The 24,255-nt window shown below is 43.0% G+C and overlaps 1 protein-coding gene and 7 non-coding genes across 8 annotated transcripts in view; 4 read left to right on the top strand and 4 right to left on the bottom strand.

Moving 5' to 3' along the window:
* The window catches only part of Atac1 (Ada2a-containing complex component 1), an 86,155-nt gene that overhangs the window by 41,869 nt on the left and 20,031 nt on the right, over positions 1 to 24,255 (bottom strand). The window contains exon 2 of the mRNA XM_071666136.1: positions 23,947 to 24,045. Within this exon, the coding sequence (XP_071522237.1) occupies positions 23,947 to 23,974 (28 nt within the window). The 5' untranslated portion in view covers positions 23,975 to 24,045. The remainder of the gene's footprint in view (positions 1 to 23,946; positions 24,046 to 24,255) is intronic.
* Positions 10,197 to 10,268, bottom strand: TRNAT-CGU (transfer RNA threonine (anticodon CGU)). The gene has a single exon. It is a non-coding gene; the product is annotated as a tRNA-Thr (tRNA).
* Positions 12,492 to 12,563, top strand: TRNAT-UGU (transfer RNA threonine (anticodon UGU)). Its single transcript has one exon. It is a non-coding gene; the product is annotated as a tRNA-Thr (tRNA).
* Positions 16,220 to 16,303, top strand: TRNAL-UAA (transfer RNA leucine (anticodon UAA)). Its single transcript has one exon. It is a non-coding gene; the product is annotated as a tRNA-Leu (tRNA).
* On the bottom strand, positions 19,334 to 19,405 carry TRNAT-UGU (transfer RNA threonine (anticodon UGU)). The gene has a single exon. It is a non-coding gene; the product is annotated as a tRNA-Thr (tRNA).
* On the top strand, positions 19,728 to 19,799 carry TRNAT-CGU (transfer RNA threonine (anticodon CGU)). Its single transcript has one exon. It is a non-coding gene; the product is annotated as a tRNA-Thr (tRNA).
* On the bottom strand, positions 20,734 to 20,805 carry TRNAT-CGU (transfer RNA threonine (anticodon CGU)). The gene has a single exon. It is a non-coding gene; the product is annotated as a tRNA-Thr (tRNA).
* TRNAT-UGU (transfer RNA threonine (anticodon UGU)) lies at positions 22,190 to 22,261 on the top strand. The gene has a single exon. It is a non-coding gene; the product is annotated as a tRNA-Thr (tRNA).

A 24,255-nucleotide genomic window follows, 5' to 3' on the forward strand; every position in this document is an offset into this window, starting at 1 on the left:
TTTCCGAGATAATGTTCTCGACTTCCACACATTCTTCAAGGCTCCCAGGATTTTCGCCCCCCTCCCCCACCCTATGATTCACTTCCACTTCCATGGTTCCATCCGCTGCCAGGTCCACTCCCAGATATCTAAAACACTTTACTTCCTCCAGTTTTTCTCCATTCAAACTTACCTCCCAATTGACTTGACTCTCAACCCTACTGTACCTAATAACCTTGCTCTTATTCACATTTACTCTTAACTTTCTTCTTTCACACACTTTACCAAACTCAGTCACGCGCTTCTGTAGTTTCTCACATGAATCAGCCACCAGCGCTGTATCATCAGCGAACAACAACTGACTCACTTCCCAAGCTCTCTCATCCACAACAGACTGCATACTTGCCCCTCTTTCCCAAACTCTTGCATTCACCTCCCTAACCACCCCATTCATAAACAAATTAAACAACCATGGAGACATCACACACCCCTGCTGCAAACCTACATTCACTGAGAACCAGTCACTCTCCTCTCTTCCTACACGTACACATGCCTTACATCCTCGATAAAAACTTTTCACTGCTTCTAACAACTTGCCTCCCACACCATATATTCTTAGTACCTTCCACAGAGCATCTCTATCAACTCTATCATATGCCTTCTCCAGATCCATAAATGCTACATACAAATCCATTTGCTTTTCTAAGTATTTCTCACATACATTCTTCAAAGCAAACATCTGATCCACACATCCTCTACCACTTCTGAAACCACACTGCCCTTCCCCAGTCTGATGCTCTGTACATGCCTTCACCCTCTCAATCAATACCCTCCCATATAATTTATCAGGAACACTCAACAAACTTATACCTCTGTAATTTGAGCACTCACTCTTATCCCCTTTGCCTTTATACAATGGCACTATGCACGCATTCTGCCAATCCTCAGGCACCTCACCATGAATCATACATACATTAAATAACCTTACCAACCAGTCAACAATACAGTCACCCCCTTTTTTAATAAATTCCACTGCAATACCATCCAAACCTGCTGCCTTGCCGGCTTTCATCTTCCGCAAAGCTTTTACTACCTCTTCTCTGTTTACCAAATCATTTTCCCTAACCCTCTCACTCTGCACACCACCTCGACCAAAACACCCTATATCTGCCACTCTATCATCAAACACATTCAACAAAATATATATATATATATATATATATATATATATATATATATATATATATATATATATATATATATATATATTTTTTTTTTTTTTTTTCAAACTATTCGCCATTTCCCGCATTAGCGAGGTAGCGTTAAGAACAGAGGACTGGGCCTTTTTCGGAATATCCTCACCTGGCCCCCTCTGTTCCTTCTTTTGGAAAATTAAAAAAAAAAACGAGAGGGGAGGATTTCCAGCCCCCCGCTCCCTCCCCTTTTAGTCGCCTTCTACGACACGCAGGGAATACATGGGAAGTATTCTTAATCCCCTATCCACAGGGATATATATATATATATATATATATATATATATATATATATATATATATATATACATATATATATATATATATATATATATATATATATATATATATATATATATATATATACACACTATTGCTCATAACTACAGGGAAAATGAAACAATAAGTTCCTAAGTGCACTTTGAGTAATGATTACATCACCAGGGAAAATACAAGAATGAGATAAAAGACTTAGAACAGTCAGCTCATACATAAAATAGAGGCGGAGCTAAGACACAGTTGGTACACAAGTGTTTCTGGTTGGTCTTGTCTGGGTCTGGCACTGTGCCTGTCATACAATCTTATTACGTGGACAAGACAGGGGAACTGTTTACAAATTTTGCTTAACACAAAGCTCTCCAGTTTGTAAAGACCTTCACTAATATTCATGTTACAATTCTCTGTGTATTCAATATGAGAAGATTCAATGATATTTCTCCTGGTTAAGGAACTACAGTTAATAAATGAATTAGTGTTACTCCAATCAATACAATGGTCATAATCTTTGCCATAATTAAACAAAGCATAATGTAAGGAATTGCTTCTCGACTTCAAATAATAATGGAAAATATAATGCTTCCCCATGTTGACATATGCCTAATAAATAAGTGAATATTCACAGAATGTTTAAATCCTTAACTACAGGCCTTAATGATTCCTAGACGATAATTCAACCCCAGATTTATATTCAACATGAAAAATAGGCCTTATACATAGGTCTTCAAGGACATCTATTACCCTAAGACAAATAAAAATTGCTGGCTATGGTTCAGGGTATTTTTGAGCCCCAGAAACGTTTTGAAATCTGAAGTATACATAATGAACCGTGTCTCTGTTTAAATAATCATGGACTATATCTTATAATGCTTTCCCAAGATGACGAATACCCAATCACTATGACGTAATGAATCACAGAATCATTAAATACTTCATTACAGGCCACAATGACCCCCAGATTCGTATTCAGCATGAAAAGTAGTCCTTAAACTGACGTTTTCAAGCCAATAACTCAGGGTATTCTTTAGCCCAAGAAACTTTTTATCTTATACTTGAAATAAATCTGGTTAAGCAGTTGGGTTACGAGAGAAGGAAAAAGTGTCGTTACACAATACAGGTGAAATACCAATAAATAATAAAGCCATACTGATAACACACCTTATTTCAACGCCACATATGTCTCGCTAAGTTGTATTATTGGTGAAAATCCATTCTAAACAGATGCACTGGGGTTAATCATGCACTCTTGGACCATTTGAGAAGGAAGGTAAACAGTGAGTTCAGAATCTTAAGAACATATGGGGGAAATTCAGGTCTTCGTTGCGTTCATTCGTTAATAATTCATTGTGGCATCAATAATAAGTGTAATTAAGCATTTATAGACCCTATAGATATGATTAGGTGTTGTACTACAGCCTTATTCGGTTTCTATGTTGGATTTTGACCCCATTAGAGGTGGGAAGGCGGGGAGGTCAGACCTCAGTCGCGTTCAAACGGTACATTGAGTCATCAAGAAACATGTAATATCAGGCATTTATAAACCTGGAAGTTGCATTACAACTTCATTGGGTTTATATATCGACTTACTAACCGCATAAAGCTTTACAGATTCTTTTTACGCGTCAGATGAATGTTCGCTACCAAAGATCACATTTGATAAACTATAATGACATCGGGATGCGGTGGGTCTACTTTTTGTTTTGCTTACCAATTCACTAAGTATTAATTTATCATTTAATAAAACGTTTTGGATCAGATCACACCTCGAATACATTAAGAATTATTTTCACTATCAGATCTTGATGAGTTCTGTTTAAAATGTATATTAATTCACGAGACATAAAGCCAGATGGAAATATAACGTGAATTGCTAAATCACCAGTTTCAAGATGGGTCAATGGAAACATGTCTGACCCACTTTTCCGAAGAGGACCATCTTTACGAAAGACAAAGCAGCTACTGCAACGGACACTAAAGAGAAGGAAACAACAATCCTTCTTACCTCAGTATATAATGATTCGTAACCCTGATCTTATCATTTTTATTTCTTTTACTCTAGATCTCCAATAAGGAGATCCTGCATTTCGTCCAGTGTTGAAACAGAAGAATTCCTATCCGGGTGAAAAATATCACTTCTCTCGAAACGTCTGCAGAGCCATTAACGCTATATCACGCCTCTGAGGAAATCACCAATGTGAAAGGCCATTACCCATGACCCCAGCCAATCATCCTCACTCTCAATATGGCTCTCGGTCAGGTATGGTAGAGAGACACAAAGGAAATATATCGTCCATACCTTCACAAAGATGTATCTCCCTCGCCCGACAGGATCAAAACAGGCTAGCGCAAAACTACATGCCATTCCCAGTGGAGAGTAATGATGTTAGAATGTAGTTAGATGTGTTATAACCTATATTTGCATACCCTGGGAAGGAAGGGGAGGGTATGATACAGATTTAGAATGCCATGGTGTCTACGCCAACATGTGGAGTCTTGCGAGACTTGCGCTTTACCCCAGTTTTCTAGTTAAAATGGTCGTTGGATCATCTACTTCCTCTTGGCTTCACTCGACGAGTCCAAAAACCTCTGCTCCTGAGCAGAGGCTTCCCTCCTACTGTCCCTTCAAACAATCTTCTTGACCAATTCCACACTCTTACCTTCGTGGTCTGCAGCAGCCATCGTTGGTGTCAGGGAAGTTCTGTCTTAATATCATACCGCGCGCATGAATCATACCTTTTTAATCCATGTTAATCATGCCGCGCGCATTAATCATACCTTGTTGATCCATGTTAATCATACCGTACACATTAATCATACCTTGTTAATCCAAGTTAATCATACCTTGTTAATCCATGTTAATCATACCGTACACATTAATCATACCTTCTTAATCCATGTTAGTCACACTGAACACATTAATCAGACCTTGTTAATCATGCCGTACACATTAATCATACGTTATTAATCCATGTTAATCATCACACCAAACAGGTAGTTACTTAACCAATCGAGGGATGAGGCCATCCATGTACGACCTTTTGCACGGACATGTTAATACTTAATAATCGATAATGATTAACTTTTAATAATCATCACCGTCATAATCTTCATGATTATGCGAGTAATGTACGACCAAAGAGGATTTGTGTGTGCCTCATACACTCATATATAAATGGATGTGTATAGTTATCTTGGGGGGGGGGTCGTGATTCTCAAGGAGGGGGGAAGAGGGGGTGGGCGGGGGTGTCGGTGATCGCGGGGGGGGGGGGGGGTCGTGGTCCTCGGACGGGGTAGGGAAGGGTCGTGGTCCTCGGACGGGGTAGGGAAGGGTCGTGGTCCTCGGACGGGGTAGGGATGGGTCGTGGTCCTCGGACGGGGGAGGGATGGGTCGTGGTCCTCGGACGGGGTAGGGATGGGTCGTGGTCCTCGGACGGGGTAGGGAAGGGTCGTGGTCCTCGGACGGGGTAGGGAAGGGTCGTGGTCCTGGGATTTCGAAGGGGGAATCTCCTCCTTTAGTCCCCCCTCCCCCATCTCCTCTCCTCCAACACACGTACACAGCTTCACGACGACCCCCCCCCCCTCCCCCCGAGGAGGGAGTGTATGTGAGGGTAGGCATGAGGCAATGAGGTGATGGGTATCATCATTTGCATATGACCATGAGGAAGACAAAGCTGTAACGCGCGCACTCCAGGCCCCAGGTCCACGCCCCCCTCACCCCCATCTCCATTGGGCTTCGTGCACCCACTATTACAGTTTTCACCTCACTGGCCGCCCTCCCCCACAATCTGGGAACTGGGTCGTGATGGTAATGGCTGGGATGGGAAGCCAAGACGATAGGGGGAGGGGGAAAGGGGAGACTGTGCAGAGGAAGAGAGAGAGAGAGATGGGGGAAAAGGGAAGATGAAGACAGCAAGGTAATGGGGGAAGAGATCAAGATGGTTGGGTAGTTTAGCGACAGTTGTCAAAACGTAGGGAAATGACTGCTTGTTCAGCGTTGTGTTTTTATCGCGGTAAACAGAAGCCTAAAATCGTTTACAAAAAAAAAAAAAAAAAATAAAGGTATATTTTCGTTTTCTTTTACACGTTTACAAAGAATCTTCGTTTTCTTTTAAGAAATTCAGCAATCTGTACACATCAACACATTCAACTCTCTTCAGTACTTCTATCTCTTCCAACTTCATTGTATAACCTACACATTTGAATCTTGGACTTCCCCTGTGTTTGGCATAACGGCAGTAAGTGTTCCACGACGATTTCTGCATCTGCATGTGTTACACACTTGGGGGGGTCACTGAGGTTTCCTCTCCATATAAGTGACCCGGGGTCAACATACAATGACTATTCCTTCACCCGACAAAGAAACGCCTTTACATAGCGAGTCCCACAAAGCACAATGTCATTTCTCCAGAACTTTCTTGATCTTCCGTTGTTTATCAATCTTGTGGCCTCGGAAGGCCATGCAATCTGCCATCAATATCTTACAAAGTAACTGATTCTACCCATAAAATAAACGGAGGTATATATGTATCTCTCTCTCGTTTATAGACCTGTTAGCCTCAGCATCTGCTGTTTCAATGCCGTTAATTACCAGCAAGTCTAGAACACCAGTACGATGCTCTGGATAGATCCATAAACCTCAATCTTTCGTTGTTTTCATCCAGTTTCTGAAAAGTTTTGATCTCAGGAACCTTCCAAGGAAGGAACCAGGCCAAACCTATTCCTGGAACGGGTCTGTGTCTACACTACTTTCGTCAATGCAGTTCTCTTTTCATTCTTACATTAAAAAGGTTTAGAGAACTCTGAATGTTGATCGAACACTTTACAATCCTCTGAGAAGCAAAAAACACTCTCATATGTAGGGTTAGATGGGAACGTTTACACCTAAAAGAGATGAAAAAATAGGCTCAAAAATACTGTCTCTTCATATGGAATGAGATTGCTTTTAAGATCATATGAAATCGCTGATTCTCTTTTCTATGCCTTGTATAATGCACAGATTTTTTTTTCCAGAGAAATCAAAACTAGTCGTCTACTTGATATGTAATCTTATAAAAAAGTAAGTTGCAAACGTTTCACAGCGACTTCAAGAGATAATGATGTCCAATAAATAAATAATTCATCTACAAAAAGAAGGTAATTCAGCAACCCCTGGAACCATGTCCAAAACACAATTGACGAGAGAAATGACGCGGGTAATACGCCACGTACCAGCTCATCATATTGTGGACAATCTTTGGAATAATCATTGCAAACCATAAGCTCATAATTTTCTGCACTAAAAAAAAAAAAAAAAAACAGCTGCTTAGACCTCAATAGCCTCGAAGGCCCATTCTTTTTGATATCCTCCACCTGTATGGAAGTACACTAAACATTCATGTCAGGTTAAATATCACTAAAATTCTTTGGAGGCTTCAAAGATGATTCAACATGTCATAGTGCATTTTATCTTCCCCTGGAACAGACGATCTAGTGTCTGATTATCTCCATATATAATGGACCTACCACGTTTCAAAACAAGTCTTCTCAGTTATCTTATCTCCCGTCTCGCTTGATGGATTCTCTGCCTCGTAAAAGAACGCCCAAACTGAATTCACCAAGACAGAAGAGAAGGTCTTTGTAGAAAACGGAAGGAAGGAGGGTGAAAGGCAGTTGGAGAGACGAGCAGAACAAGAGAGGAAGAAATCGAAAGTGCTGGTATGGAGGAAGTAAACAGACAACGGAAGAAAATCTGAAGGTGGTTATGACAAGAAACAAGAGGAGCCACAATATCAAGGTGAGAGATAATGTGGTGTGGAGGGTTCATGGAGGTAAGGAGGAAGAACGGAGCAAAGATGGCTAGGATGTTATGTGAGGATTATGTAGGTGTGATGGACAGCTGTGAGGAGGAGAGGGGACCTTGATGGACAGCTGGGGAGAAGGAGGACCTAAGTAGATAGAGATGTGAGATAATGATAGACTTACACAAGGGTGAGGGATACAATGGGAGGGGTACAAAAAGAGAAGGTGGGAAAGAGACGATGAGAAAGGGGAAAAGAATGGGGCAAGAATGGAGAGTGGAGGGTGTACACACAGGGTGAAAGGGAAAAGTTACGAACGCCAAGGGAAAAAAAAACTAGAGGGGGCACAGAAGTGACAAGCATTCTAAGGGCTCAGACGGTTTACAGTAGAAACAGTCAGCTATGTCATAAATCACTTAGAAACCTAAGCTAGCATATTCTAACCTAACCTAGAAACCTAAGCTAGCATATTCTAACCTAACCTAAAAACCTAAGCTAGCATATTCTAATCTAACCTCACCTAGAAACCTAAGCTAGCATATTCTGATCTAACCTAGCCTAATATCAAACCTAACTTACCCTAATTATTCTAACCTAACTTAGAAACCTAAGCTAGCATATTCTAATCTACCCTAACCAAGCATAATCTAATCTAACCTAAATCACACAGAAACTACAACTTCATCAATCAAGGCATCTCCACAATCACCTGGCAGCGTCCTGAAATCATGCCGTCATTGCTAACTTACACAAGAGAGATTCCTTCCCCCACGAGGGAAAACGAGCTTTGACATCTTGTATGCTGGCAGATAAGCGACTCAAATAATAGTCTGTAACAACGCGGTTACCCAAATGTGTAACACCCACCTTGTACAGTCATGAGACATTCAGACTCAACAAATCTGATAAAACAATGGAAAAAAAAGAAACGACGATGTTCGTGAGAGTAAATATCTGAGATATAACCACAGAATATCCTACATGGTAAGTTCCCTCACGACGCTCTATAGTGGAACATATTAATGAAAGAACCGCACGTGGTAAAGCAACTCAGATTAAATTGTAAGGATTCAGGAAACAAAATTACATCTGATAAAAGGCTTCCCAACACCCAGTCATCTCGACTCAGCAGCATGCGATGCTGAACCTACAGGTGGTAGTAAAAGAGTACTACGATTCGTCATTTGAAAGATATCCTTGTGTGTGAAAAATACAGAACTTCAACGAATATAAACCTACTGGTACATAACCAAGACCTGGCCAGCATCACTGATATGAAACACAGCTCCCGCGGAACCACCTCAATGGACTGAGAGGAAGTCCAATTATCGATATACACAATGAACAATTCATAGCTCAACTCAGCCAATTTCCTTCCTAAACCAATAAACAACATTCTCACACACATAAAGTTCAGAGTACTGTTCCTGTAAGACGTTTTCCTTCTATAGTCGTAAGATATACCGTGAATTATCAAAAACCATTTTCTTGATCCCTGAAGACTGGAATCTACGCAGCGTCGCTGATAATGAAGATGGGTGGAACGAACACAACCTTCACTTTTAATGGTGTGTTTTAGACCCAAAAGTCATACTGTTTGGTTAATAAGAGATCTGATATGAATTATTCCTGTGCTACTCCTTTAGGTCCCCTTTTCTTGGAGAAGTCGAAGGCTGCGCTACCCACAGTAGCCGGGACAAGATGGACTCCTTTGATTTGGAAACGTTCTCTGACGAGACAGTACTTTGCTTCGATAACAGACGAAGATACAGCCTCGCCAATGGTAACTTTACCAGCGGTTCACCTTCAAGCAGGCGAAATATACCGCTTTCATCCATGTTCGCCGTTTCCCGAGCTAGCGCGAAAGCGCTGAGAAATAAAGAAATGGCCTCATGCTCTCACGTCCACTGTCTTTCGTTGTCATGTGTATAGAGCAGAAAACAGACACCTATATCCTACAGATCTTTCCGTGGATACCCCCGACCGCTTCTTATGCCCTGGATCAGTCCACCGACAGCACGTCGTCCCTTGTATACAACATCAGTCTAATTCGTTCCATCCTTTGCCCCCCCCCTCCCCAATGTTCAGGACCCGAGCACTCGAAGTATCTTTTACTCCATCCTTCCACACGTGAGATAACTGGATACTGAAGATGAGCTCAAAGCATACACAATATTCCTCTGCTACTCACTTAAATGTGGCCTACAAACAGTGACTATAATAAGAGCGTACATAAATCACTTCCAAATTGCTTAAATGTTAAACAGACTTTAACAATGGATGCACCAGACTCACCTTTCGTTCTAACATAGTAATTCTTTAAACTAAACCCAGAAAACAAAGTATCGTCGCTTGTCAACGTTTATTTTTCATGTGTCACTCCATTTCTGTTGTTAAGTGACAGGAAAAGGAAGCAATCTTTCTTACTGTTCCTGTACACTGTCATCAAACAAGCGCGCGTCTCCGGTAACTCGGCACGATCGCCTTTCCCTGCACGTCACCGCCGCGCTGCCAGCCGCAGGAAAAAGCTGCCTAATCCCATCTAATGCCATGTTGCTGTGGTTTGTTGCAGTGGATTTCGCCCTTAAAGAGGAGACAGAACCTTGCTTATAACTATGTCGGGTTTCTTACTTGTTCCCGATCATCTTTTATATCAGTTGCATCGGCAGACAATTGATTTGTTTACATAGAAAATGCACATGATTGTATTATTTTTAAAAGGAAGAAAAACATTTGTGCACATCAACCTTCTGTACAAACGCTTCCATATCCACGTGTTTGTCTTCCTATTGTTCACAGTTATCAATTACCTCATGGATGATAATTAACCTGGGTTTTCACGAACTATACCGCCTCATTGTGGGGGAGGGGGTAACCTAATATAGGTTTAGGGGGTAACATTAAACGCTTGTGCCCCCTGTGAGGTTTGAACTCACGACCCCTGGTTTACGAGACCAGTGCTCTACCACTGAGCTAAGGAGGCGGATATACGTTCCTTTATCTTACGTAATCATAACATTATTTCCTTCAGGAATCTTTTTAAACACCACACTGACATGATGTTCCTAAGATATGGTGGTAGAATTGTCACTAGGAAAGCCTATAAAGTCGTAAAGGCTTTGTACGGAAAATAGAGCGATGGCAACTGTGGCAGAACGAACAGAATCGATACGGTGTTCAGCGTCCTGAGGTGTTCATACAACGAACCCATACATTCGTTAAATCTGGGTAATATTGGGGGTTGTTTATTTCATACTTAAAACTTGAAACATTAAAAAGGCTTCAGATGCGGGTCGTAAACTTCACGAGTGTGGTATGCAACTCTACCCAAATATTCTTCAAATTCCCTCTGACCTCTCCAGTCTGTTAAGTTACTTTGACTGTTACGGGTCGGTCAAACTAGGTCAAGCCACTAACTATGGCTAATTAATATACCCATTTATACATGTATGACTAAACTATCATTATCTACATCTACCACTAACTTCTTTATGAATTCACATGTCAGCTACAAAGGCGAGGTTGCATATGTTCACTGAAAAAAAATATATCAAAATAGTCGTCACGCGGCATTTCTTTAAATACCCTTCAAAACTGACCAGGAAATGGTGAAAGAGACATATACGAAATGTCTTCTTAATGAAGTACTTCAATGACGACACCAGAAACCCAGACCTTAACAAGCACCAGCTTCCAACGAATTATTAAGTTAAAATAATGCTTCAGAGTACGATTTCAGAGTAACAGATACAACAGTTGTAAATTACTGTATTTTTGGGCAGCTGTGTCACTCTCAGTAACGAAAAATGCATAAACATCTTCAAAGGAAACGCAGTAGTAACAATAGAGGCTACCAATTACAAATATGGAGAAGCAGCAATGTAAAACAGGTAAATATATTACTCACACAGGGAGAAAGGCGCGGTCGTCCGCCTTGAGCGTACCACAGGTGCTCAGTTGACTGTAATGGTTCAGTCAAAATGGAATCCATGTCACTGTTTCTTGCCGCAGTGACTTGTTGTCAATAGTCAGAGCCCTACAGGGTGACTGACAACATACGTCAAGTTCAACCAGAGGCGGTGAACGTCAAAGGGGAAAAAGAATCCATTTATAAACAGTATCGAACCCTATCTCAACCTAGACGAAGCATACATCCCATAAATCAAGACACAGCCCCTCCATTATACCTACAAGGATCGTACCTTCCTCAAGGGGTCGTCGTGTTGTGTTCCAGTGGTTTTAAAACTTATTGTTTCACAACACAGAGTCGTCAGTGTCCACACTTAATTAATTTCAGATGGGAAAGAGTACATATAAAATTCCAATTTCCCTTAAGGGTATCAAATACCACAGTGGTAGGGCACCTGACACAGTGGGCCCTACCACCTGGCCCACCAAAACAAGACCATGGAAAAAGGCCTACTTTCCCCCTTTCCCATCACTCTACATTTCTTAAAAGCTTCTTTTCTTGGTAACCCAGCCACTGAAGGCTGGATATATATATATATATATATATATATATATATATATATATATATATATATATATATATATATATATATATATACTCACATATATATATATATATATCCACCTCTTCCTTTATGGCCAGAGAGACGTAGATGGTATCTTTACTACACACAAACCATAAAGAGTTAGTTCATTTCCTCTGTACATAGTAAAAATATGCAGCAGATGACATGCCATTTTCCAACTGTAACTATTTCTAGACTAACAGCGCCTTGAAAAATGGCCAGATTAAGATGGCAATGGCCATGACGACCCATTCTCGATAAGAATAATGAAATAATCGCTCTATAACGAAACTAACAATTGTAAATAACGATAGTATAATGAACCTCTACATACAAGTAAAATAAACAACAATAACATGAAGTTACCTAATGTAAAAACAAAAGGGAAACTACTTCAGTGTTGTGATTGAACGTGAACACCAGGGAAAACACAATTTACTTAATAAGAAATTATTATCTCGAAGCAAATGAACCACTGGACGCGCTTTATGCGTAAAAATACGCATACGCCTCTTGTGTACCGATGGCACCAACTCAATATGAAAATTACTACAAGTTTATATGATAATTGGTCGGTGTATAACCTTAAATAAGAACTGTGAACTAAACTCACAACGAGACTCGCCCGTCAGCCGCGGTATTAAACCCAAATGTGTTCTCTTTCATCCCAAGCCTCCTTAGCTCAGGGGCAGAGCACTGGTCTTGTAAACCAGGGGTCGTGAGTTCGATTCTCACAGGGGGCACATGTATTTAACAGTCTTATGTGTGACACTCATGCTATGCACCTACACGTCAGGGACTTTCACATCTCTTCGAATAGTGTGTTAAGATTCGCTTTAGCAAACGTACTTACGTACGTACAGACACGTACCTTTCAAAGCTGCAATACCCCAAATGGACCCACCATAAATCTTCTTCAATGTTATCTAAATGTTTTCAGAGCACATTACCAAAGGGTAATCATGTGGTTTCTACCTTGAATGGTTTCTTTCTCATCCTAGTTTGAAGATATCGTCCATCTTCATTCACTTTAATCATCCAAATCTATTTATTGCTATGATCATCTACTTCCACTTGCTTAAACCATACACCCACACTTGTTTGAATCATACACACCCACTGGAATAAGTCATACACCCCCACTTGCTTCAGTCATACACCCCCACTTGCTTAAGTCATACGCCCCTACTTGCCTCAGTCATACACCCCCACTTGCTTCAGTCATACACCCCCACTTGCTTCAGTCATACACCCCCACTTGCTTCAGTCATACACCCCCACTTGCTTCAGTCATACACCCCCACTTGCTTCAGTCATACACCCCCACTTGCTTCAGTCATACACCCCCACTTGCTTCAGTCAGTCATAACCACAATCTACATTGATGAGGATAGAATGCTTCTCTGGCGTAGCCTTACTCACATCACTGTACCTCACTGTAGATGTATGGTAGTGATGATGTCTGGCATGTCATTATCACTCACTGTACATGATGTATGGTGATGATGTCATCTATCATGTTCACTGTCACTCACTGTAGATGATGTATGGTGATGATGTCATCTGTCATGTTCACTGTCACTCACTGTAGATGATGTATGGTGATGATGTCATCTGTCATGTTCACTGTCACTCACTGTAGATGATGTATGGTGATGATGTCATCTGTCATGTTCACTGTCACTCACTGTAGATGATGTATGGTGAAGATATGAAGCCTCACTCAGGTCACTATACCAAACACTGTAGACCCACAAATAACGGTGAAACAGTGAGGCCTCTTGTCATCAATACGACTGTGTTATGGTGTCATGTCTATCACTGTCTATTGAAATGATAGGCTTCAGTCATGTCTATCATGTTCACGTACATACGCCAGGCACTTCATAACAACCACAAGGTCAAGGGCATTACATGTATACATATTTCAACTGCTTTGTAGATGTATATGTAGACTGCTTTGTGTACGTATATACGAAGACAAATGGAGGTTGAAAAATTAAATATAATTCCCTTGAGAACAACGAAATACCCTTCAACGACAGGGTATGACACTCGAGCACGACAGTACGACCCTCGAGCACGACGGTACGACCCTAACAAACAGGTCAAAGGTCAAGAACCGTAGGGTTCGAGGGTCGTTCTAATTTTCTCCCCTGAGTGTCTTCTTGTTTGTCTCATGAATGAGGAAGTTATAAACCGTGTGCTAATATGAGGTGCCTGAAGTGAGGGGGCGAGTCTAGGAGGTGAATGAGGGATGGGTGTCGTGAATGAGGTGAGGGGTGAGGGAGGGGTAAGGAGAAATGTGTATCAGCGAGACACGGGAATGTCTGTAGTACATGAGGGAGTGAGAGAGTAATGAGGGACTGACTAGCGAGGATTTGAGAGGATAATGAGTGATGAGTGAATGGCGGGCGATGAGAGAGAGAGAGAGAGAGAGAGAGAGAGAGAGAGAGAGAGAGAGAGAGAACGGTAGACGATGAGAGAGAAATGAGTAAGTGGAGTGAGGGAAGAGGTGTATGAGAACTCATGAGGGGGGCGGAGAGGTGAGTTAATGAGTCAAGTAACTGAAAGATGAGTTTGTGGACATAAGGACGTTGTAGAGGTGGTGGTGCCATTCCACCACATCTGTCCCTACCACACATGGGTACTGTGGTGATGGTTGAGGTGAAGGGTGGTGGAGGCGGTAGATGTGCCTGTGGTAGTCACAATGATGATGGTTTACTTGGCTGTGGTAGTCACAATGATGATGGTTTACGTGGCTGTGGTAGTCACAATGATGATGGTTTACGTGGCTGTGGTAGCGACAAGTCATAATGTGGATGGTGGTAGAAAAAAAAAAAAAAACATTGGTCTAACATGCAGTACATCCTCCACTTGCCCTTCACATCCACTCCACTTGACCTCCACAGCCACTCCACTTGCCCTCCACATCCACTCCACTTGACCTCCACATCCACTTGACCTCCGCATCCACTCCACTTGCCCTCCACACACACTCCACTTGACCTCCACATCCACTCCACTTGACCTCCACCGTTCTAAAGACACCGTCTCACCCCATACCCTTCAACCTCCTCTGTGCCAGTGTCTGGCCTCATCATTCCATCTGAAAATTACCAGAAATTGCATATAATAATTCAGTGTATTTCTTTTTCAACCTTACAGTACTCTTTGTCTCGAAATTTAACTTAATGAAGCGTTTCTCTTCATTATATAATCATGGAAAATATCTAATCATGGTTTACCAGGGAGATATGTACTCAATAAATATTAAGTGAATAGTTGTATAGTCTTTGGATACTTAAGTACATACTTTAATGACCCCCCAGACAAAACTGAGAACCCCAGGTTTGTATTCTGCATGAAACATGGTACTTCTACTGGGATGTTCACGCAAATCTATTTCTCTCAGTAAAATGTTAAAAACTCGAGGTAATAGTTCAGGGTATTTTTTCTTTTCTTCCTGCCCATAAAACATTTTGTCTCCAACTTGATATATATTGAAACGTTTCTGTGTTGGAAATAAGCCAGTAGCAGCCCGGAATAATGAATAGATCATTGATGTGCTGACTCATTATCCATACATCAATTTCCAATGTTTCGTCATCAATCTAGAGTTATAATAATGCTTTATCATCTACTTCTTTGTTTTTTTTATCATAATATATCGTCGTTCTAGTTTCTATCCAAGCATCATCATCATACAGATTCTCATAATACTTCGTCAGCACCCTTCAGCTTCCCATAATACTTCGTCAGAATCCTAGAGATTCTCATAATGCTTCGTCAGCCAACTTCACCATCTCACAATATCTTGCCAGCGTTCTTCAACTTTTCATATTGCTTGGTCATAATGCTCCTCATAATGCTTCTTCAGCATCTTTCAGCTTCTCATTATGCTTCGCCGGTACTCTACAGCTTTCCATAACACTTCGTCAGCACCCTTTAACTTCTCATAATGCTTCGTGAGCATCTTTCAGCTTGTCATAATGCTTTGTCAGCACCCTTCACCTTCTCATAATACTTCGTCAGCATCCTTCAGCTTCTCATAATGCCTCGTCAGCATGCCTCAGCTTCTCATAATGCTTCATGAGCATACAACAGCTTCTCATAATGCTTCGCCAGCATGCTTCCGATTCACTCATGTCTCCCTCAGTGAGAATATGCTGTAGTGTCGTTATCAGCATAATAATGCTCACCATTATAATAGATATCATACCCACTACTTATTAATCTTTCTTCAAATATATATATATATATATATATATATATATATATATATATATATATATATATATATATATATATATATATATATATATATATATATATATATATATAATGCTCAGATTATCTACGAGAGTGAAAGTATAAGACTTCACTTATCTCGTACAACGTCAGGTTGGCCGAGTGGTCTAAGGCGCCAGATTTAAGCTCTGGTACTCGTACGAGTGCGTGGGTTCGAACCCCACACCTGACACAAATAGATGGTCGATAGGTTTTAAAGTGCGTGTGACACCTGTTGGTGTGTGAGGAAGGGGGAGGGGGGGTTAAATAGAGGTCACATCAGGCATGATCCTTCACTTACGTCATCACTGGCAACCTCCTCCTCCTCCTCCTCCCTCCCCACCTTAACTCTACTATGGCGGGAAACATAACATGGCAACCCTGCCTTACGCGTTGCCATGGAAACCCCCCCTTAACTTGCGGGGGGAGAGGGGGGCGGGGTTGGGTTTAGTTAAGAGCAGAGACGGTTTATGGTCTATGTTATAATTCCTAGTTAGTTCTCACAACCCCTACCTTCCTCCTCCTCCTCGGTAGTGAGTTATTATTGACCCTCTCCCCCAGAGACTGGGGGAGGACGGGGTGGTTCCCCCTTTAAGGTCAAGGGTCTGTAACGATATTAACCAGGTCACGTGACTGGTGTGAGCTTCTCCGTGAGCGGAACAGCCAATAACTATGTCTTTAGCTCCGACTGCAGCGATATGACATGACCTTGGGTAAGATGACGTACGACCCTTGAACGCGACGGTACGACCTAAGGGGTAATGGCGACGTCCGACCCTCCAATATGACGTACGTCCATTATGGCACGGTTCCTGAGTATGATGACGTACGACTCTTAAGCTATACGCTACGTTCCTTTACGTATGATGACGTGCGACCCTTGTACATGACAAGGCGTTCCTTTAAGTATGATGACGTACGACCCTTGTACACGACGAGAGGTTCCTTTACGTTTGATGACGTACGACCCTTGTGCACGACGAGAGGTTCCTTTACGTATGATGACGTACGACCCTTGTGCACGAGAGGTTCCTTTACGTTTGATGACGTACGACCCTTGTACGTTACGATCCTAGGGTAGAAAGACATACGACCCTTAAGCACGACGGTACGACCCTTAGACACAATGACGTTCGACCTATGAGGTCAGGTTACAGGCCCAGGTCGTCGTTCCCAAGGGTCGTACAGTCGTGCTCATGGCTGGGAGCAGAGATGACGCACCAGCAAGAAATAATGACATCAGCCAGTGTGGACGGCATCCCCGGGGCTTAACGCACTGTCTTGCCCCCTCCGACGTGGGCTGGGGCATAAAGGTCGGCAGCTCCAGTGAATAAACACACAAGGAACTGACTCGAACCTTCGGCCTCTCTCTCTCTCTCTCTCTCTCTCTCTCTCTCTCTCTCTCTCTCTCTCTCTCCTCTCTCTCTGCCACAGATAACGACATTGATTTTGACCACGTCTGTTCTCCACTTTCTCCCCTCACACCTACGTCATTTTTCGGCAAGGCTGTATCATTGTTAGGGGAAGGAAACGGGTACATTCATGTCAAGGATCTTCTCGCCCCAAAAATGGGCCTTCATTTCCCTGCTCCTGAGTGCAGAGCAACCTAAAAAATGTTGGAGACCCATAAGAAGGGTTTGTGAGTGTGTGTGTGTGTGTGTGTGTGTGTGTGTGTGTGTGTGTGTGTGTGTGTGTGTGTCCATCGACTTATATATACATAAACTTTTTTCATCTTTGAAGTTTCCCACGTTAGCTAGGTAGCTCCCGGAACAGACGAAGGAACAGTACTCATCTGTACGCATTCACGCTCTAACTTTCATGTATAGTACATGGAAACCACAGCCCCCTATCCTCAGCCACGCCCTATAGACCTCTAATGGTTTCCCCTGACCGCTTCATGCGTCTAGCTTAAGCCCAATGATAGAACGTCGTCCACTCTACATCACAGCGTTCCAGTTAGTTCTATCCCCTTCGAGTCTCGCACCCTCCTGCATGTTAAGGCCTCGATGACTCAAAGTGCCTACCTCCATCCTTCCATCTCAACTACAGTCTCCCAATCCTCCTCATTCCCTCCACTTCATGCATGCATCATCTTACCGTCAATCTCTCCTCGCTCATCCTCTCCATATTTCCAAACCTTTTCTGCGCATCCTTCCCAACTCTCCCAGATATGTCATGCTATCACTACACCTTTCTCACAAGGTCATTCCTTATTCTGTCAACCATCCCCACACTACATACTGTACTGTTTTTGAGTATTAGATTTCCAACACACTTACCCTCTTCCGTATATTAGTCTTCAGGACCCACGACTAACACCTACAGAAAACACCGTCGGAACTATTATACCGTCAACATACCTACCTCTGCCCTCACAGTGTCCTCTCTTTAAACACACTCAACGACGCCAGGGAATTAGCCCTCCTCAGCCATCCTGTGGTTAACTTTAACTCACCTAATTCTATCTCCAGCCAAGTCCAATCCCAGACATCTAAAACACTTTACTTGCTCTAGGTTTCCTTCATTCAAACGCACACTCAAACAGAATCGTCTTTCACCCTTGCTAAATCTCATTACCTTACTGTTATTCGCATCATCTCAATTTTTTCCTATCACACCCAAACTTCCAAACTCAGACACCAGCTTCTGCAGTTTCTCACTCGAGTCTGTCACTAGACCCGTGTCATCTGCAAACAGCAACTGACTCCTCCCACCTCAACAAACTGCAGACCCGCCCCTCTCTCTCCTAAAACCCTCGCATTTACCTCACTCACCTCGTAGTATATGTATCATCTCTCGAATCATGGGTGCATACATACACAAACATACACACACACAGAGCTTAAACTGGGGTGTTGTGTCTATATATACAAACACACAGGAATAAGGGCATGGCACATGTATACAAGGTACAGAGAATCTCTTCCTGAAACACACAATTATTCACACAAACGACCAGTAAGCCAAGTACCCCACATATCGACTAGCCCCAGGGTGAAGATGAACAGCTAAGTTGGCTGTGATCCGAGTGACCCACAAAGGATTCGAACCCGGGAGGGCCCGTGTGTGAATTATGGCCAAAGATTCAGACTACCACACCACGAAAACCCGTACGATAAAATCTGCATCTTCGTTCCACTCTGGTTATAACTTCCTTATCTTATCTCGCGGTGGGTTTACCCTTCGTTCTCACCGACAACCACCACAACCGTTAAAGACTTATTGCCCCCTGTGAGAATCGAACTCACGACCCCTGGTTTACAAGACCAGTGCTCTGCCCCTGAGCTAAGGAGGCGAATATGTTTCTCCCGCCACTTCCGCTTGCATCTGGTGCCACTTTAAGCAAGACGTCAACCACGACGAAGACTGTATCGCAGTCAGCGGAGGGAAACGAGTACAGAGCACCTCTTAGCTAGCCTTCTCGCCCCAAAAGGAGCCCACCTTACCTTCCTCCCGCACTGAGCGCGGCCTTGAAGCTACAGAGATCTATAAAAAGAACCCTCGTTATATATATATATATATATATATATATATATATATATATATACACACACACACACCAAACAATAGGGTGTCAGGTGTGTCACATGTCTGCAGGTGTTCTCTCTCACACACCTGCCTCCTTAGCTCAGTGGTAGAGCACTGGTCTCGTAAACCAGGGGTCGTGAGTTCAAACCTCACAGGGGGCACAAGCGTTTAAACTAGAAGTAAACCTCAACAGAATCACCTCAGAGGAATGCTGGAGGTGTACACGTCTTAATATGTGAATATCAACTCACTGAATGCAGAGGGAAAGAGTTTCCATTTTGCTATATATATATATATATATATATATATATATATATATATATATATATATATGGTCTCAATGGTACGATCCTTGAGCAGGACGGTACGACCCTTGAACACGAGGGTGCGACCCTTGAGTACGACGGTGCGACCCTTGAGCACGACGGTAAGATCCTTGAGCACGACGGTGCGACCCTTGAGCACGACGGTAAGATCCTTGAGCACGACGGTGCGACCCTTGAGCACGACGGTAAGATCCTTGAGTACGACGCTGCGACCCTTGAGCACGACGGTAAGATCCTTGAGCACGACGGTGCGACCCTTGAGCACGACGGTAAGATCCTTGAGTACGACGCTGCGACCCTTGAGCACGACGGTAAGATCCTTGAGCACGACGGTGCGACCCTTGAACACAACAGTACGACTCTTGAACACGACAGTAATCCAGTATATACACGAGGGTCACACACTGAATTAACGGGGTCACGTGTCCCTCTTTCCTAAAACACACACCATCGTTGTGAGCGAATATAAATAAATATATATATATATATATATATATATATATATATATATATATATATATATATATATATATATATATATATATATATATACAAAGTTTTCTATACTTTATAATAACCCCTCCTCAGACTATAGGATATATGATAATTAGTTTTGTTTAAGTTAGGAAACTTCAGCTGGTAAAATGAGTGAACTGCTACCTCATCGAATCACCTGATTCACACACTAAGACGTGTACACCTCCAGCCTTCCTCTGAGATAGTAAACCTTAGTGATTCTGTTGAGGTTTACTTCTAGTTTAAACACTTGTGCCCCCTGTGAGGTTTGAACTCACGACCCCTGGTTTACGAGACCAGTGCTCTACCACTGAGCTAAGGAGGCAGGTGTGTGAGAGAGAACACCTGCAGACATGTGACACACCTGACCTACTGCAGTGCATGTAACTCGATGGCCAAAAACCTGTCAGTAATAACTAGTGACCCGATCTAAACTGCAGAAATATTCATAGTGGGTATGGATTTATAAACATACAGAAGTATTTTATATATATATATATATATATATATATATATATATATATATATATATATATATATATATATATATATATATCAAAAGTACAGAGTATTTTAGGTGCTTTTGTGGACACTGTAAGGTGCTAAAAGGACTGATCAATTATGAAGTATAGTATGAGTGACACAGCTGAACAGGTTGTGCTGAAATGGTTTGGATATGTGGAGAGCATGAGTGAGAAGAGACAAAGATGATGCAAGACGTCAGAAGTGAAAGGAACAAGGCAGAGAGGAGGGCAGAAGACGAGAGGGAAGGGTGGAATGAGAGATGCTTTAAGGTAACGAGGCCTAAACATGTATGAGGGAGCGAGACATACAGGGGATACACGACATTGCAGCGATGTGGTATACAGGGAGCGACGTACTGTCAAATGGCCTGAATCAAGAAATATCAAGTGGTCTATGGAAGCCACAGAAAGGTCTGTGAGGCTTGACAGTGGATGGGGGGAGAGAGGGTGCTCTGGTTTCGGTACATTACACATGGCAGCTCAATAGTGGATGTGACCAAATGAGGCCGTTCTTCGTCTGTTTCTGGCGCTACCTTACTAGCGCGGGCAACTGTGAACAACACTGAAATATATGTGTTTGTGAGTGTTGGTGATCAAATGCATACAAGTACATAAATATACCGAGCATGTGACCTTTGACCTGATCAGGTCAAAGGTCCAGGTCAGGGTCAAGTCAAAAGCTATGGCTCGACTGTTGTTCTCAAAATAAGAGAGAGAGAGAGAGAGAGAGAGAGAGAGAGAGAGAGAGAGAGAGAGAGAGAGTGTGTGTGTGTGTGTGTGTGTGTGTGTGTGTGTGTGTGTGTGTGTGTGTGTGTGATTGGCCTGAAAGCCAGAAGCCTAGCGTGTGGATGAGGCGGAAAGAAAGAAATAAAAGAAACTACCTGGGTCAAATGAGTGATACTAAACAGCCACTGAAGTCCTGGCTCACTGCCCAGCCGTCAATAGAGACACAAACACACACATCAAAAAAACAACCCATCCATGCAAATATAACACACACACACACACACACACACACACACACACACACACTATTCCGGTGGGTAAGGACGAGGGATGTGCTATAAGTCCTGCTCCTCCACCACATTGTACCACCATCCGCCACCACCAGAGGGGCTCCACGCCAGCTGTGAGTTCCCTGATGAGTTACTGCCACTCGCCGCTTGTGTTGCCTCCCTTACATCCGCCTCCTTAGCTCAGGGGCAGAGCACTGGTCTTGTAAACCAGGGGTCGTGAGTTCGATTCTCACAGGGGGCACATGTGTTTAGCAACTCACATGTGTGTAGATTTAGATGTTGAGGCTAGTGGTCTACCTCGCTATTCTTCTCTCATACCTACATCATAGGATGAAACACGAAACGAATGAAATGGACGAATGAAAGTGAATTTTCTTCACTCGCTCACTCACACTACTCAGAGAGAGGGAGAGAGGTTCCTACAATGTATGCGGGGGAATTTTCCCGCCCAAGCTGAGTCACGGAATATACGAGGGTCAAAAGGCTTGAGACACCACACTTGCTGGACCGCTTTACACACACACACACACACACACTGCACCGCGGAAACGGAACATTCCAGAGTGACTGGAGAAACAGGAGACGAAGATGGGGATCAGAGCTGACACAGGAGTTAAACTGGCAAGAATATGACCACGGCCACTGCGCGGAGCTGAACCCGTTCTCTGAGCAGGTGAACAGGGGTCAAGAGCTGTATTATACACGACATAAACTGGGGTCAACAGCTGTATCATATACGATATAAAACTGGAGTAAACAGCTGTATATCATATACGAGAGTGATGATGGTTCATGCTGTAGAATAAATTTAAGATCTCTCGGCGCCACGCCCCTAGGACAGGGAGAGGGCGATTAGTTAGGTCTTGACGTATCCAATGAGGGGAACCCCATAACCCTATCGTCTACTGATTGAGGCAAATCATCCTCTTCGACTTCCCATTGCCTGAATGGGGAAGTGTCATTCACTGCGACACTACATAGCTTGGTAATGACACTTACGAGATCGCCAGGGTGACTCACTCCACTCCCTTCCGTCGATTGGGGGGGACATAACCCCCCCCCCACCTCACCTCCCCGAGCCGCTCTCGACCACCTCCCCGGCCACAGTACCACAGCTGAGCTACAAGACACAGGGACCAACTCAGTGCTCAAGCAGCGAATTGTCGGCTGTCCACATCATCACATCCTGTCTACGTCAGTCAGCTGACGGTGGGATGTGGGTCGCACTCGGGGGCAAGGGGACAGCCAACTTCTGTCCTCCGTCTCTCTCACTGACCCACCAGGACTGAATGACAGACGACCAAAACCCCCCTTTTTCCGGTGAACGAGGAGCACATTCCAGTCCCGTACCTTATGCCTGATGTGGACGGGTGGCTGATTATCTCCTGACTGATACAGCTAAAAGCTAATCTATCATCTGTCAGCAAACAGATTGTCTCCTGAACCACTCTCCTTATGTGGGACTCTCCTTAACCACTTTCCTTACGTGGGACTCTGGTCATAATCCAGGGATGATGTCGACACCCAAGTCCTCTTTCAAAGGAAAGTAGGTGACGCACCATGTGATTCTTTCAGACTTCTTCACTTCTATATTACACTTTTACCTTAGAGAACACTGATGGATGGGTAGAGTCTTGAGTTCCTCAACTTCCAGAGAGAGATGTGAGTTAAGTCCTGCCCCTCCACCACATTGTACCACCACCCGCCACCACCAGAGGGGCTCCTGGATGAGAGTTAAGAAGCTGAATCTACAGGATGGAATAAAGGATTGGCTCTGGCGAGAGGCGAGTCCTCAACGACACAGGTTGAGGATATATTCTCGAGACTAGGTTGAGATCACCACCGGTGTGCTGCAGGGCTGGATCTTTGGCCCACTAATATTCTCAGTACGTGCAAACGACTTAGCCTTGTGAACTGGACACTTACCTGAACAAGTTAATGGAACGTAGGTCATGAGGGAAGTGAAGAATAACGGTGAACTGCATCAGATTTACGAGGGGTCCGAATCAAATCCCAAAAGGTGGTCTGAAAAATAAAGAAAAGAACCCAATAAAATGTGATCAGAGTCAAATACAAAAGTAATAAGGACGGGATAATGTGAAAGAAGATCACGACGCGATTATAATCTACACGAAAATAACCAACAATAACGAGACATCCACTGAGTGGTAACTTAACTCTTCCTCTGAACCTCACAAAGTTTGACACTTGGGTAATTACATACATACAACACCA

This window comes from Panulirus ornatus, chromosome 10 (genome assembly GCF_036320965.1).
Source record: "Panulirus ornatus isolate Po-2019 chromosome 10, ASM3632096v1, whole genome shotgun sequence".
In the NCBI taxonomy this organism is placed as follows: Eukaryota; Metazoa; Arthropoda; class Malacostraca; order Decapoda; family Palinuridae; genus Panulirus; species Panulirus ornatus.